The sequence below is a fragment of the Adelges cooleyi genome, unplaced genomic scaffold (genome assembly GCF_023614345.1).
Source record: "Adelges cooleyi isolate 19-005CV unplaced genomic scaffold, UGA_ACOO_1.1 ACOO_flye_CR_arks_rails_tigmint_CR_PRNA_23, whole genome shotgun sequence".
NCBI lineage: Eukaryota > Metazoa > Arthropoda > Insecta > Hemiptera > Adelgidae > Adelges > Adelges cooleyi.
In genome coordinates this window covers 18,651,358-18,667,241 of record NW_026095893.1, presented here as the reverse complement: position 1 = coordinate 18,667,241, position 15,884 = coordinate 18,651,358, and the positions used below count along the sequence as shown (strand labels likewise).

The window sequence follows — 15,884 nt, the reverse complement described above, 5'->3', positions numbered from 1 at the left end:
CACTTTTTCAAGCAAAGTTTTAGGAATCTAGGTCTGAAAATTAGACCCAATGTAAATCTGAAATGGAGCTATAGCATATACAATTTTCTCAAAAATCTGCAGTCAAACTTCTTTTTATTAAGGAAAAACCCCAAAACGTAAATGTAAACCAGTACAGTGGGGTCGAGTCATAACGAGGTCAAAGCATAATGGGGCGTTTCTTGCATTTCTCCACAATCTACCTCATACAAAATATTGGTTCCATAAATGATATCCCTGTGATAAACCCAAATTGATTCTTGGATACTGTAGTCTCATTTCGTATTATCTTTTTTGTAACCTTCATCCGTTTTATATCTCTATAATTTCCACACTCCTGCACGTCTCCCTTGCCCTTAAATATTGGCACCAGTATACTTTCCTCCATAAGTCCTCCTCCCTAATTAAGTTCGCTATAACTAAATTCAACGCTACCTGCTTTCTTTCTTCCCTCCCCTCCCTCACCCTAGGAAATTCTTCATTCATTAGCCTTTCAAACTACTATTTCCATCTCTTTTTCACATCCTCATGACACGTCAGCACTTCTTTATCTACCCTTTTTATATACCACATATTCTAAAAATCCCTGGACCTCTTTTATCGAAACTTGACCAATTTATACACTTCCTTTTCCCGTTCTTTTGTTCGTGGATCACGCTTAAAGACATATTCTATTTTTATTTTTTACAAATAAAATTATAAGACCAATTTTTGTAATCTCTACAAATATTTAAAAGTATATAAATAACAAAAAAAACATTATTATTGCCTCCTTGTTAAATGCTAAGAGAAGACATCTTTTACTTTTTTAAATGATTGAAGCATTTGTGTCTATGTAAAATTTAAAAAATATATATATATGTTAGCGAAACAAATTAAAGCTAAATCATAGAGCCATAGAGTAAACCGAGTTGGTAAGATCAGTAAAGAAATATTTATAAGACAAGGTAGTTTGTATACAATGTAGACGTATGTTATAACGTACACGCAGAGAAATGAGATCGATAAACGAACGTTGGTGGATGAATAAATCATAGCTACAAATGAATTATTATTATTATTATAATCATACCGTATAATTGTTTTGCTGGTTAACGATTGCATTAATCTAATGTTATGACTTAACATTAATCGGATAACAAATGTCGCAACATTTTAATCGATCTAAGTCTTTGCGAATAAGATAGATATTATTATGTAACTGATACTCAAAATAAAATGAATCAACACAATAGTATTTTTTTTTAAATTAAACAATAACTTTTACTGAACAACTGAAATCAAACAATATTGTTTATAATACACCGCTGCAATAACTTATGTAATATTATAAACGCCAATCGGATTATGATAAAATATACAGAATAACACTGATAACAGTTAACGAAGTATGAACAATGAAAAATAAATATATAACCTAATGCTAAAAAAACAGGATATGCAGTGAACAAGTAAGAAATTCAAAAAAAAATATATAAATATGTGAAATTAATGTTAAATGGAAACTGATAAAAGCGAAACGGCTGGGCTGTTTTATTATTGTCTGCGGGCTAATTTTCAGCTATAAAATGAACGCAGTCATTGTCGCTTATGTATGCTTGCAACTTGTTTTGAATATCTAACCACGGACATTCCGTACAAGACGAACCGTCTCTTAAAGTTATGCTTGTAATATTTTCGTTGAAATAAAATGCTACTTTATATTCATTATTAGCGCCTTCGAATAGCACAGCCATAAAATTTGCAGCCCACGGACTGAACATGGAACTTCTCCATTTGCGATTTTTCATTTCTATAAAGTTTGACGACGTGAGTGGACAGTCGTCTTTGCCCAAACCCAACATGACGTGTAAGCTCAAAATGTTAGTGTTCTTTGCAAAGTGAAATACACCATCGGGTCCTTCTTTTTTATTTATTTTATCTCTGAAATCGTAAATCATACAATTTATTTATAAACACAACCGCTATGGACCAATTTCTCTAAGTTCCAACTCTCTAAACCACCAACTCGACCAAATCGGTACTGTAACGAGGGGAACGGAGGTGAAAGTCACCAAATTTGCGAAATTAAAACGCTACTAATTATCGGTTAGTGTCATTGTCTACACGAACGGTATTTTGCCATCACACAGAGTGAATGAAAGATACGTGATAAGGTTTAACGGCTATGAAACATTCGACACAATTGGTACATGTCCGAATATCTCATCTGATATTAAAATCATCTACAGTTGCCATTTGTTAACGCAAGAAAATATACACCTTTAACTGACTACGGGTGATATCTAAAACCTCTAATTTGCATTTACACACATATCTTTCAGCTCTCAACCGCAGAATTGTTCGAGTATATTTATTATATTAATTGTATTCGTTATTCGGAAAAATATTGCCGAACTTTGGTTGGATCACCAATATTTCATATAATTAACTAATCTATGTACGAAAGTTGTATGAAAAAAATAATAAGCTAATAAATTCATAATACTCCAAAGTCTGCAGAAGTCTTATAGCCATTGGACATGCGAGTTTTACGTTGAACGGCTTTCCGTATCCATAAGCATAGTACAAATGCAATTCATCGAAATATTCCAAAACCTGCGATCATTTCGAAATTATCAAAAAAAAATTTAATATTTTTTTAAATAAAACCCCAAACAGCAGTGCTTACTTCTAAGTCTTCTTGACGGAATACACTACACCAAGGGGGAATCGATTCGTCATCCAATGACCTTTCGTCGCGGCATGCTCCAAACATTATGTTTACATCATCTAATAAATAGACAAGTTAGTTACAGGTCCAAATTTTTCTATTAACATGTATTTTTTGTTTTTACTTACCTATAGTTATATCGTCAGCTCCCATTTTAACCTTAACTCTTTCAACAACTTTATTCATAAAATCGCTTTTTTTGAATTTTCCACTTTCAAGCTCTATGTCCTCCTCATGTTTTCGTTTTTTTATATTCTCAATCTAAATCAACATTAATCATCAGGTTAATAATAAACGTAAATATCTAGGTTTTAATATAGTTACCATTAAAAAAAAGTCATCATCATTACATGTGGGAACGTCGGTAATATTATTATTACCGTAAACATTTTGTAGAAATACTATTCCAGTTTCCCTACAACTTTCTTCTCCAATTGTCAATGCCTAAAATTTTAGCGCCAAATAATGTATTGGTGTTCAGTTATATTGTAAATTATTTTTTTAGTGGAATACAATGTACCATATAGTTGTCTGATTGTTCGAATAAACCCGGGAATCCTTTTCTAACTCTCAGTGCCAATTTCTTTATTTCATCATGACCTTTTTGGATGAAATTTGTATTTTTAAGCTTGTTTTCAATATTCTGTGGCCAATTTTTAATAGCTTCAATATCCAACTGTGTCATTTTCGCATTAAAGGTGATTTTTTCTTTCAAACTCTCAAGCAAAGGTAACACTGTAGTAGCAAAATTACTTGTTAAAGATGCCGTACCACGACTGTTTACAGTAAATATCTGAATTGGTTTAAGATCTATAAAACAAAAATAACGTCTATTAAGAGAGACCCGTTGAGATATTAACAAAGATAGATTTAATAAGCTATTAGTAAAGTATAATTTCAGGCAGTTACAAATAAAAAAAAAATCTTGCGTGAGAATATATATTTATAATTAATATAGATGATAGATTGGGAATTTTAAATTAAAATAGCTTTATTAACTTAAATCGTATCCTCAAAGCATGTACTTACCCGGTATAATGATTTTTTTGGCGGAAACCAATTTGTATGTGGTGTTCGTGCTAAAATACCAATATAGATTTGTATCTTTATAGTTTCTCACGGTATTAGTAGCTACAAAATTGATACAGTCATTGTCGGTTATGAAGGCTATTAACGTTTCTTGAATATCCAGCCACGGACATACTGTACACGACGAACCGTCTTTTAAAGTTATAGTAGTTGGTTTTTCGTTGAAATAAAATGATACATAGTCATTCTTAGCTTTTTCGAAAAGCACAGCCATAAAATTTGCAGCCCATGGACCGTAAAACGAAGTTCTCCAGTTAAGGTGCTTCATACCTTTGTAGTTGGATGCCGTAAACGGAGCGTCACCTTTACCTATGCCGAAAATGAAGAGCAGAGTTATTATGTTCTTCTCGCATGCAAAGTAGAATACAGCATCAGGTCCTTCTCCATAAATTTTGTTTCTGAAACCATACTATTATCACACCTATGCACCACGTCATCGACTAATTACGTTATTTTATTTTAGAGTGGTCTTTATTTTTTCTTACACTTTGAAATATTACAAACTAGATTTTGACTATAAATAGCTAATATCACAAGCATTCTCAACATTAAAAAAATAAATGTACAGATGAAATTAATGCAAATATTCGCTTGAGGCCATAATTGCAACAAGATAATAATGCTCTTCAGAACTGTCAAAGATTACAGTACATACATTTTACTCATACTACATAAATATATATGTAGGGCTTTAAGACGAAAATTATTGGCCAAAAAAAAAAAATAAGCACCGCCGTAACGTACATAGTGTTGAAATTTCATAATACCTAAGCCTTTCTTCGAGACGTATGGCCATCGGACAGGCTAGTTTTTTGTTATGAGGATTTCCATAACCAATAACATAGGACCAAGAAATGTCCCAGGCATACTCCAGAATCTAAAACCATTTCAAATCAAATGCTAACAGTTCATGAAAATCACTTGTCCGCTATATTCGCTTACTTCGAGGTCTTCTAGGGAGAATACACTGTACCAAGGCGGAATCCTATTTTCATCAATAGCATATTCGTAGGCACTCACCTCGTACATGGTGGTTATGATCTCTACAAAAAAAATATAGTATAAAACCATTAAGATGATGTTGCTTTTGGATAATATTCATCTTACCAGGGTTAAGTTCTTTAGAATCTATGCCCAATTTGGCCGCAACCCTTTGCACGACACCAGCCATGTCAGGGCCCTCCTGGAATTTTTTTGCTTGTTCCAGAAAATATTTTTGGTACTCTTTGAATTTCGTATCGGCTTCCATCATACCGTCTATCTGTATTAAATTAACATAAGATATACCTACACTTATATCAGAGTAATTCACATACTTTTCAAACTTACCATTAAAAGGATATCTGTATAGTCACATATAGGAAGTTCGGTGATAGTTTCATCATTAAAAATGTTTTGGATAAATGTTTGAGCCGAAAGTTTACACCGAGGATATGGCATGGTCAAAATCTAAGATGATCAAAAAAAAATTTGACATATTTGTAAAATTTTACGGGGTTGTTTCAATTTCACGTTACAGTAATTTTTTCTATGATATGAAAAGTTTTAGCCTAATGAAGTTTCAAATAAAATCCAAATTTTATTTAATGATTAACAATTGTATTTATTGACCAAGTCAAATAAATGCATTGTTTTAAAAGGTAATATTAAGAGGTAAGTTTTTGAAAGTAAAAGATCATAATACCTGATGACTAATGACTGGTCGACAACAAGTGTTAGATAAAACTTGATGATTAGAGTATTATATTTTAAGAAATATTAAATGTACTGTTTTGTTATTTAACTCGATTAGGGTCTATTAAAACTATTTTTTTTAGCTTACATAATTTGTATTTTACTGTAACCTAAAATTCGGACAACTCTTTGTATTTTTATGTTAATTATGTGGTATACTTCATAAATATTGGAGTTGTACTGCCGTTTTAATAGATTTGGAAAAGCTTCACGGACTCTTATTGCCAGTTGTTTCATTTCATCGAGTCCTTTTTGTGTTATAGTTCTGTTTTGAGTACCGTCAAGGTTAGTTTTCCAATTTTTTATGGCTTCGATATCTTTTTCACACAATGTAGCACTTTTTGTAATTTCGGTTTGATATTTTATCAGTTTTGGTAGCAAATCCTGAGACAAGCCGCTCTTTGGGTTTCTCGTTCCATGTCTCGCCATCATAATAATTTGACGTGGCGTAAAACCTACAAAATAGTATTGGCATAATTTTATTGTCTTTCGTCTAAAGTTAAAAAAACCCTCCCTAAATCATTATAATTATTATTTAAATATTTTACATTTGAACAACAACTCTTTATAGCCTAAAATGTATAAATGCAGTCATATATAAGTGCAGTCCCACAAGGAACCCAAAATAAAAAAGGTGAAATTGTATGGAAAACGACCACAATAATCAGAATAGTTAACATAAGATAATTTTCCGTTTTTCTACTTTTCTATGAAATTTTACCTCGTTTTTTGTTTTTCTGCTCGTTTTTACGGAAAACACAATTTGAAATTTATACAATTTTTGTAAAATGGTCATAGCCTTCTGAAAAAAATATTTGAAAAATTTGGGCGAACACGAAAAAACAAACTTTTTAGATTATTAGCTCAATTTTAATGACTTTCTGGTAATAGAACAAACAAATCAATATTTTTTTAGAACGCTGAGATAATTTAACATACGAACTGTATAAAAAAAATTGATGTCCGAAATACTATAAAAAAGAAGTGTCAACAAAAATACTAAAAATACTCTTTATGACCATGGTCAAAATAATCGAAAAAAAAATCCCAAAAAAATTGAGAACATTCTTTTCATCGAACTAGACATTTAGTTTAATTTTCAAAAAAATCTCAGAGGAAGCTCCAAACGTTCGTTCGTATTTGGCTTCTTGACCCTTATGCAGCTTATCAACCATAAAGCGAAAAAACAAGCTTATTTCGCTGAAGATAATGCTCTTATAACATTTAACGAAAACCATTCAAACAACTCAAACGAATTACATCAATATGTTAACTTACTAGATAAATGGGAAGAATCCTAGAAAATTAAAGTTACCTAATGGAAATCACTCAAACTACATTTTCTCTTCGTCCAATTACCTTTCTTCCATTATCATTAAATGGAATCATTATACTAACCATCAAGACTATGACAAACAGGCATAACAAATGGCAGACGTTTAACGTTGGAATCATGTGTTAAAATATAATGCCAATCACTTAACATCAAATACCCACGACTATTTCATCTCCATTTTTAACAAAAACTCAATTTCAACACCAACATTTTCTTGTACAACTCCTTACTCAATTCAGTCGGCTCGCACGGTGCAGACCACAAATTTGAGGTGTAGCAATAATATCACATACTAACAAAAAAATTCTAAAGCAAAAAAACTTTATAATTTTCACATAAAACATATTCCCGAATTCTTCCTCGTCGCCTAAGAAACAATTGAAGCATAGATCTCTTTATTTACTTACCTAAATTCATAACCTAGCCTAGTGCCACTGGATTAAAAATTGTTATAGTAAACTTAAATTGACATTTACTCGGTCATTAGACATATATATGTGCCTATGTATCCGCTTGTAGTGTGGATACTTTGTTTTTTTTTAAATTAATTTTACATTTCAAAATTTTGAACATACGAACATTGACCATTTAGCAACAGCTTGTATAATAAAAAACATTTTTTTTTAAAACGTATTTCAATAGAGACACAGTGTTGTTACAATAGTGACTTTGTGGTAGATAGTGTGAACTTTAAGAAATGGGTTAGAATGATTCAAAGTCAATTGGGAACAGACACAAAAAAAGCACATACAAAAAATACGTCTTACCATTCGGTATTTCAATCTTCGTTGTTGTAACTGCTTTGTATGTAGTCCTAGACCCGAAAAACGCATATGGAATAGTCTTTTCATCGTTGGCTTTAACAGTTACTAGAAGTAAAGCTACTGTACACAGTAGCTTCAACATTGTATCGATTGCTATATTCTGTGTAAAATATTTTATGTTTAAAATATTATCTGAAATATATATATATATCCCTTCGAGGTATTATTTTTAATTTAAATAATTTTTTTTTATGAGTAAAATACATTTTAGTTTATTTTAGATCAAAAACCCGGACAAAATATTGACTACAAAGGATGGTCTCGTTTTAATTCTGCAAAAAGATTCGAGTTCTTAGTTACGGCTACTTAAACTAATTATTTAGGTGACTAAATTAAAAATTTCAGTTTTTCGTAATTAAATAATTCATTTTTTTGTTTTATTAATATTAATAGAAATATTTTTCAATAAAAATAAACAAAAATAAAAAATCTGTTTCCTACATAGTAAATCAGACTATTTTAAGTGACCAACATTTTTTCTGGCTTTTTGGTCTAAAACGTCAAAATATAAGACCGCATACAATTATTAACTTATTGTAAAATTTGACTAATCAAACGCAGTTTTACGCCAGTGGTAGATCACTCTGTATTTGTTAAATTTATTTATAATAATTATATACTTTTCAAATAGAAATTTATATAAAATAGAACAAATTTCAAGCCGGATAGCACACTATGTATTTAGTGTTGTTCGATATTTTTGTGTTTTTGAACACACGCATAAAATACTGAATTTGGAAATAATATGAAACCACTAAAAATAATTATGAACGGAATAATAATATAACCTTTTTGTTTTTCGCTTACATTAATTGAATTAAATATTTAAATTTATATCATAACCATTTTTGGGTAATTTCGGAGAACGACATTTTTCCAGTTACGATCAGACTCATTCAGTTTGATGAATTCGTATTGCAAAATTAAAAAAAAAAAGTAATAGTGTTATAGTGTTAATTGATGATCAAAGGAAAGAGTTTAAAGTAATATTTGAAGGAGTGTAATTAATCATAACTTCACGCCGAAGTATCGGCGGTAATAACGTTGGATCACATGTTTACATTCAAAGACTGTATAAACAATTTAATGGATACTATTCTTTACAATTTCTATAAATGTAAAAAATAAATTAATCTTTAAGAAAAACATTTATTTTAAACACGTCCACGACCGTATTAAAAATGATTAAGGCGTGATGGACAAAATTAGTAGATGTGTGGTCGGATGTCTTACTATGTATATTTTATAATTATAGTCATTTCTTGTTCTAATCTCTAATTATTTAAATAGAATTGTTATTGTTATTATTTTTTTTTTTTTTAATGTATGGCTCTTTATTTTTAGTTGAAGATAATTGAAAATGAGAAAATTACATTAAGATTTTGGTAATTGTTATCTGTTAATTTTATTTAAAGTTTAATAAAATGAGCTTAAGTTGGGCAGGGAAAAATCTGAAAGTGGTGTATAGGATAAGTTATAACGATTACGTACCAATGGATTGTTTACCCTACTGTCGTAAGACATTAAAATATAATAGAATTCAACTCTGGCGATTTTGTAATGGAAATGAAAAAAATATGCTTACCCAATAATGTATTGTATGAGTGTACTTCTTCAAAAGCTGTGTGAAAATAAATAGTGTTTTCGGTTTAGATAGAAACTTAATCGTCCAAAGTAAAAATGAATCATCGATTTCGTATTTGTATTGTTAATGTTTGTCTTATGAAAATATGTTTTTACAATGTACGTGCGTCTTTTACTGAACAACGACAAATATTGAACATTATGACGCATTATATGCAACACTGTGTACTATACGGGGTGGTTCCAACTGATGTAAAACACTCATTTTCTCTGGAAAATATGAATATTAAAAATGTTTCCATTACACCTAACCTAATGTTTTCTGTTCCATCAGCGCTGCAACATGTTGTCAAGTCGTTGGAAACGATACTTTTTGAATATATGTCACAACGCAAACAGTTGAGGCGTTGCCCGGCAAAGTCTGTAACTTCCAAGCGCAGTGGTTTCTTGTAATTTGCAAAAAACATATTAACTTTGAAATCGTAGATTGCTCTACTTGTTACTGACACTATCAGAACGGCAACATTTTTTTTTATCTTGGCGGTAAATAATTTTAAATGAAAATCATTGTAACCAGTGAATGCAGCGTGAACGATTCTATAAGAATATTTATTACTTAAATTTGCATAAAAAGTGGAGTTGGCCGACTTTACCGCGCAACGCCTCGATTTATAAGCAAATTTAAATGCCCAAAGAAAAGTATTCCACTCGGTGTCAATTGTCAGCGATCTAGTAACATTAATGTTTAAATAAAATATAGTTGATTTTAAATATGAATTTTATTTTGGAATCGGGTTAGGAACTAACGTTTTAACAGGGTCGCAAGTCAACAACAAATTTCAGACATTAGTACGATCGTATAAAGCTGTTTGTTGGTAACAGCAAGAAAACTGGAAGAGAGAGAAAGTATTTTGAATTTGAAAAGCAGATGGAACAAATATTTCAGAAATCTAATCGAATAAACCCTGATATTCTGTTGACTGAGACTGAAGTTATAAAAAGTACCCCTACAACTTTCAATGAAAGTCAAATATCTTAACATATCTTTCAGTAGAAGAATCACTAAATTGGTTGCAATAATCGGATTCTAATGGTTGATCTAATGGTATCAAAACTTTAGGATACAATATCTTAGCCTGAATTATAGTATTGTTTAGCTAAAAAATTAAACTTGGTAGTTTTTACGTACACTTCTCCTTAAAAAAACTATCAAAACAGTCCTTTGTAAAATGAGCAGATCACACTACACTCCTAGGTTTCACTTCTGATGAACATTATATAGCAAATTCCATCCAAGCTGCCAATGTAGGCATGTGATGTATAATATAATAAATAAATATATTAAAATAATTACAACACATATTGTTATAAATTTTATTGTAATCTACAGTCATATCAATTCATTCTCAAACATTAACAAACAATTGATTAATGTACGTAGTTAACTTACTTATGAAAAGTTATGCCTTTGTTTTTTACTTTGGCTACTTTGCCATCTCCCGCAAAAGCAACAACTTGGCATTTTATTTATATTAAATATAATTATATAATATTATATTCTCGACAGTAAAAAACTAAAAAATTTAAAGTAGTGAATAATAATAATGGAATAGATATAATATCAATTATTATCATTGAATTTGTTGTTTGTGAAAACAGCACCATCTAACGGTACAGTTTTGGATTTCCGATCAACGACATTTGTGCTTAAGATCTTATAGATTTTGTGATTTACTATAATTCATTTATTTCGTCATAAGAAGTAACTATTAAAATATAAAACTGAAAATCAAGTGAAACAAAACTATAAAAGAATACCTACTTCGAGGAAAAAATGCAAAACATTTATACATGATCATTTGAACATTAAATCTACAATAACAATATATCTGTCTATTATATAAACAGTTGTTTGATTTACTTGCTTGTATTTCTTAAGTACTCCTTAAGCAGTTTATTTTTTTTTTCTGTAGATCATTTTTTCTTTTTCGCTCAGAAAGTTTTGCGTTTTGAATGTCGATATAATTTTCATACAACTTTTGTTTGTCATTCCTAATCATTTCGAGTACATCAGTTCTGGTTCCTTTTCTCTTTATTGTTTTTTAACCGGTTTTTTTATCTGGTCTCCAAGAGGCTCAGAAGTATTATTTACAAATTCATCTTGTTCATCTCTATCTTCTTGTATACTATGCTTAACAGTTAGCGATGGACTTGTTTATGGTGTTGGTCTTTATTATCTTTCTAATAGCTCGCTGGACACAAGCATGTATCGAAAATTACAATTTATTTCAGGCCGTCGAAGTTTAAGTTTTAAAGGAATGCAGACGTTTTTGCGTCGAGAATGAGAAGTCTAAGTCAATCTAAGTCTTTAAGAATAAGATAATATATTGTAAAAGATACTCAAAATAAATTGAATTAAAACACGCGTAGTTTTTTTAAATTAAATAACAACTTTTACTGAATAACTAAAATCAAACAATATTGGTTATAATACAATATAACTTAAAACTATTTGAAAATAATATTGAATGGAAACTGATCAAAGCGAAACAGTTAGATTGTTTTACATTGTAAAAGACAAAAAAAAAAAAAAAAAATAATGAAAAAAATACAATTTGATAAATTGATGAAAAATCTTATGGATTTGAAATATTTCAAAATTCCATATTTCATGAAACTTTCAAACACTATTTATTATTATTTTATTTTTATTTTAGTAGCTACAAACTCAACACAGTCATTGTCGGTTATGAAGGTTGTTAAGTTTTCTTGAATATCCAGCCACGAACAGTATGCACACAACGAACCATCTTTTAAAGTTATAGAAGTTAGTTTTTCGTTGAAATAAAATGCGACTTTATAATCACTGCTATAAAATTTGCAGCAAATGGACCATACAACGAAGTTCTCCATTCAAGATCCTTCATACATTTGTAGTTGGATGCTGTAAATGGAGCGTCACCGTTAGCTAGGCCTAACATGATGAGCATAACCAATACGTTCTTCTCGCTTGCAAAGTAGAATACACCATCCGGTCCTTCTCCACTGATTTTGTTTCTGAAATCATACTATTGTCACTATTTGATCGACTGTAAATTTATATCACCATCCTTCTTCATATTAAAAAATGAATATTTAAATTAAATTAATGGCAATAATTGCTTAAGGCAATATGTTCAACTGATAATAAATCCCTTCGGGACTTTCAAAAATTACAGTACATACATTTTACACATTAAAAATAAGCATCACCGTAACAAAAATAGTGTTGTAAGTTCATAATACCTGAACCTTTCTTCGAGACGTATGGCCGTCGGACAAGCGAGTTTTGCGTTATAAGGATTTCCATAACCAATAACATAATACCAAGAAATGTCCCAGGCATACTCCAGAATCTAAAACCATTTCAAAACTATCAAATGCTAACAGTTCATGAAAATCACTTGTCTACTGTATTTGCTTACTTCAAGGTCATCTGGGCAGAATACTTTGTACCAAGGCGGTATCCTATTTTGGTCAATAGAATATTCGTAAGCACTCACTTCGTACATAGCTGTTATTATCTCTGAAAACACAAAGTAGTATGAAACCATTAAAATTATGTTGCTTTTGGCTATTAGTTAACTTACCAGGGTTCAGTTCTTTAGATTCTATGCCCAATTTGGCTGCAACCCTTTGCACGACACCAGTCATGTGAGGGCCCGCCTCGAATTCTTTTACTTGATCCTTATAATATGGTTGTATCTCAGCGATATTCTTATCGGCTTTCATCATATTGTCTATCTGTATACAATTTACATGAGATTTACCTAAATATTAACGAAGAAAATCGTGCACACTTTAGACGTACCTCTATTAAGATATCACTACGGTCACATACATGTGATTCGGTGACAATTTCAAAATTGTCATCGTTCAAAACGTTTTGCATAAATGTTTGAGCGGAAATTACAAAACGTAAAGACGACATGGTCAAAACCTAAGATAATCAAAACAATTTTTAAAAATGTATATAATTTTACAGGGTTATTCCAACTTCACGTTACAGTAATTGTCTGTATAAAATGAATAGTTTTAGCTAAATAAAGTTTCAAATAAAATCATTATTTTATTTAATGATTGAAAATTACCTTTCAATTTATAAAAATGACTTTTTTACTCGCATTAGAACTATATTACTGTAACACAAATTTCAGACAACTCTTTATATTATAAGTCTATATTAATCAGGGAACGAGGTGATATACTTCATAAATATTGGGGTAGTATTTCCGTTGGAATAGATTTGAAAAAGCTTCACGAATTCGTATTGCCAATCCTTTTATTTCATCGCGGCCATTTGGTGTTAAACGTCTGTAGTTGGTAGTGTCAATGGTTGTTACCCAATTTTTTATTGCTTGGATATCTGTTTCACACAATGTAGCACTTGTGGTAATTTTGGTTTGATATTCTATTAGTTTCTTTATCGATTCTTCAGAAAAACTTTTTATTGAGGTTCTCGTTCCATGCCTCCCCAACATAACAAATTGAATTGGCGTATAATCTACAAAACAGGATCAGCATAATTCATATTTGCCTACTATCCAAAACAAAAAACAACTTTACACCGTTACTCTTGTTATTTAAGTATTTTTTATCTGAACGCCACTTTTCAGTCAAAGTCGGATCTACTCTTTCTAGCTCATAACACTGTGAACTACTTGACAGACGGTTGACGTAGGGTCACCATGTTCTAATGTAATGCCAACCACGTAACTTTAGATACCCAAAACTGTTTCACATACTTTCTCAATAGAAACTCCATCGTCTGTCGTGAGCGCTGAAGATGACAGCTCCTTAATGGTAGATGTACTCAGATTTTTCTTACTATTAAATTCGTTAGTATATTATAAAAGAAATTGTAGTTTTATTATGTTAAACATACCCGATATAAACACAAATGTGTTGTATACCTTCAGCTAGAATTTACAGAAATGAGAAAATTGTAAGTACATTTATAATATACTATTATTTATATAATAATAAAAAAACTATAAATTATTATGCATACATATATTTTTTTTTGTATTGTATTGTATTTTATTATTATCCATATTCCTACAATTGGTCTTAGAACACCTAAAAATGTCTACATACGGTCATGAATAATGTTGCTATATTATTTTTATATTTGAAATTTAAAACGTTTATCATTACTTTTCTAAATAATTTTATATTCACTTTCTTAAACGGGAAAACGTATTGAAAACACGTTTTAAGTTGTATTATTTATTTAAAATAAGAAGACTACTTGTTTCGATTTTTTGCATACTGGTTTTATTGCACCACCTGTATATTGATTTCTTGTTGTTTTCTAAAGAAAAATTGAGTTTCTAACATTTAAACTAAAATGAAATCTTATACTGGGACTTTGATGGAGAAAACAATAATTTTACTTACATATATTACTTATTAGTTAAATATTACTAACGTTCATATACCCAATAAATCGTATATCTACTGTGATGAAATACACGATTTAGTCGTCTGTACTATCATGTAATGAACACAATATTATGATACCGACCGTTGGGTCATAACCTAACCTAACACGGGTCGATGTTACCAACCGACAGTTATTAGCGTCTGTTTGTTTCTCACATCTGGTACACCATGTTTGTAGTATAAAAAAAAAAAAATTGATACATTTTTTTAAACATTTTAGGTTTTTTTTGTTAAAATGTACGTAATCTGCGAAAAACACAGTTTTTCGGAAATTAAAGGAAAGCTGTTTTGCCGAATTTGTTTTTCGTTTAATATGTTTTGAACACATATGAGTTCTAACTACTGGCAAATGTTCAACCCAAAGGTCTTAAAATTACGGCTGAAAACCCCAAAAAACAAAAAAAAATTATACTCCCTAGGGGGGTGGGAAATGGGTAAAATTTAAATTTGATACAACTGACGTATGCGGGCATACTAAATAAATATTCCTAATAAATTTAAACTCGATCCGACTCTTTTTCTCGAAATTATAGCCAGTAAAAGTTCTAACTTTAAAATTAAAAAAATACCTTCGCCGCTCTGCATCTAAGCTAAAATGTTTTACTTTTAGTGGTTTTCGCATTTCACAAAAAAGGGTTATGATACAAACAGATAATTTGAAGTGAAAATAATATATTGACAATCTTGATTGAACGTGTATTGGGAACAGCATGCTTACAAATTAAAGAAAATGCTCTCAAGTCAGAATTTATAGTCAAAAACTGTTGTAAAAATTATAAGTTTGATTCCAGTGAATAGGTTTTGACCCATCTAATAGGGGTTAAGTGACCTATTGGTTGGATATTTTAGGCCTGAAAGCCTGACATAATTACACCAACTCAGGGTGGTTAGATTTAAATTCTGAAAAAAAATTTGAATTAATTAAAATAACTTTTCTAGGTTAATGTTGAAATCGACTAATGATATTTCATTTAATATTGTGTTTAAATCCTTTTTTATTTGCTCAAATTTGTCTTTGTGATGTAAATGAAACAGTTATTCAACAATCGACTTCCATAATATAACATGCATTAATTACCTTAAAGGCAGTCGTTGAGCAATT

The 15,884-nt window shown here is 30.3% G+C and overlaps 2 protein-coding genes across 2 annotated transcripts; both read right to left on the bottom strand.

The window, feature by feature from the left end:
- Positions 1–1,330: 1,330 nt before the first annotated feature.
- LOC126835653 (multiple inositol polyphosphate phosphatase 1-like) lies at positions 1,331–9,349 on the bottom strand. Its single transcript, XM_050568381.1, has 14 exons — positions 9,300–9,349; positions 7,658–7,814; positions 5,714–6,009; positions 5,150–5,269; positions 4,928–5,081; positions 4,763–4,863; positions 4,588–4,697; positions 3,761–4,218; positions 3,252–3,541; positions 3,056–3,175; positions 2,860–2,992; positions 2,690–2,790; positions 2,507–2,616; positions 1,331–1,941 (listed from the first exon to the last, which is right to left on the bottom strand). The coding sequence occupies exons 2-14, from the start codon at positions 7,794–7,796 to the stop codon at positions 1,569–1,571; spliced, it is 2,505 nt and encodes an 834-aa protein (XP_050424338.1). The 5' UTR covers positions 7,797–7,814; positions 9,300–9,349; the 3' UTR covers positions 1,331–1,568.
- Positions 9,350–12,126: 2,777 nt separating this feature from the next.
- On the bottom strand, positions 12,127–13,268 carry LOC126835966 (multiple inositol polyphosphate phosphatase 1-like). Its single transcript, XM_050568871.1, has 5 exons — positions 13,149–13,268; positions 12,928–13,081; positions 12,763–12,863; positions 12,584–12,693; positions 12,127–12,355 (listed from the first exon to the last, which is right to left on the bottom strand). Exons 1-5 carry the CDS (start codon positions 13,266–13,268, stop codon positions 12,127–12,129), a joined length of 714 nt encoding a protein of 237 aa, XP_050424828.1.
- Positions 13,269–15,884: the final 2,616 nt, after the last annotated feature.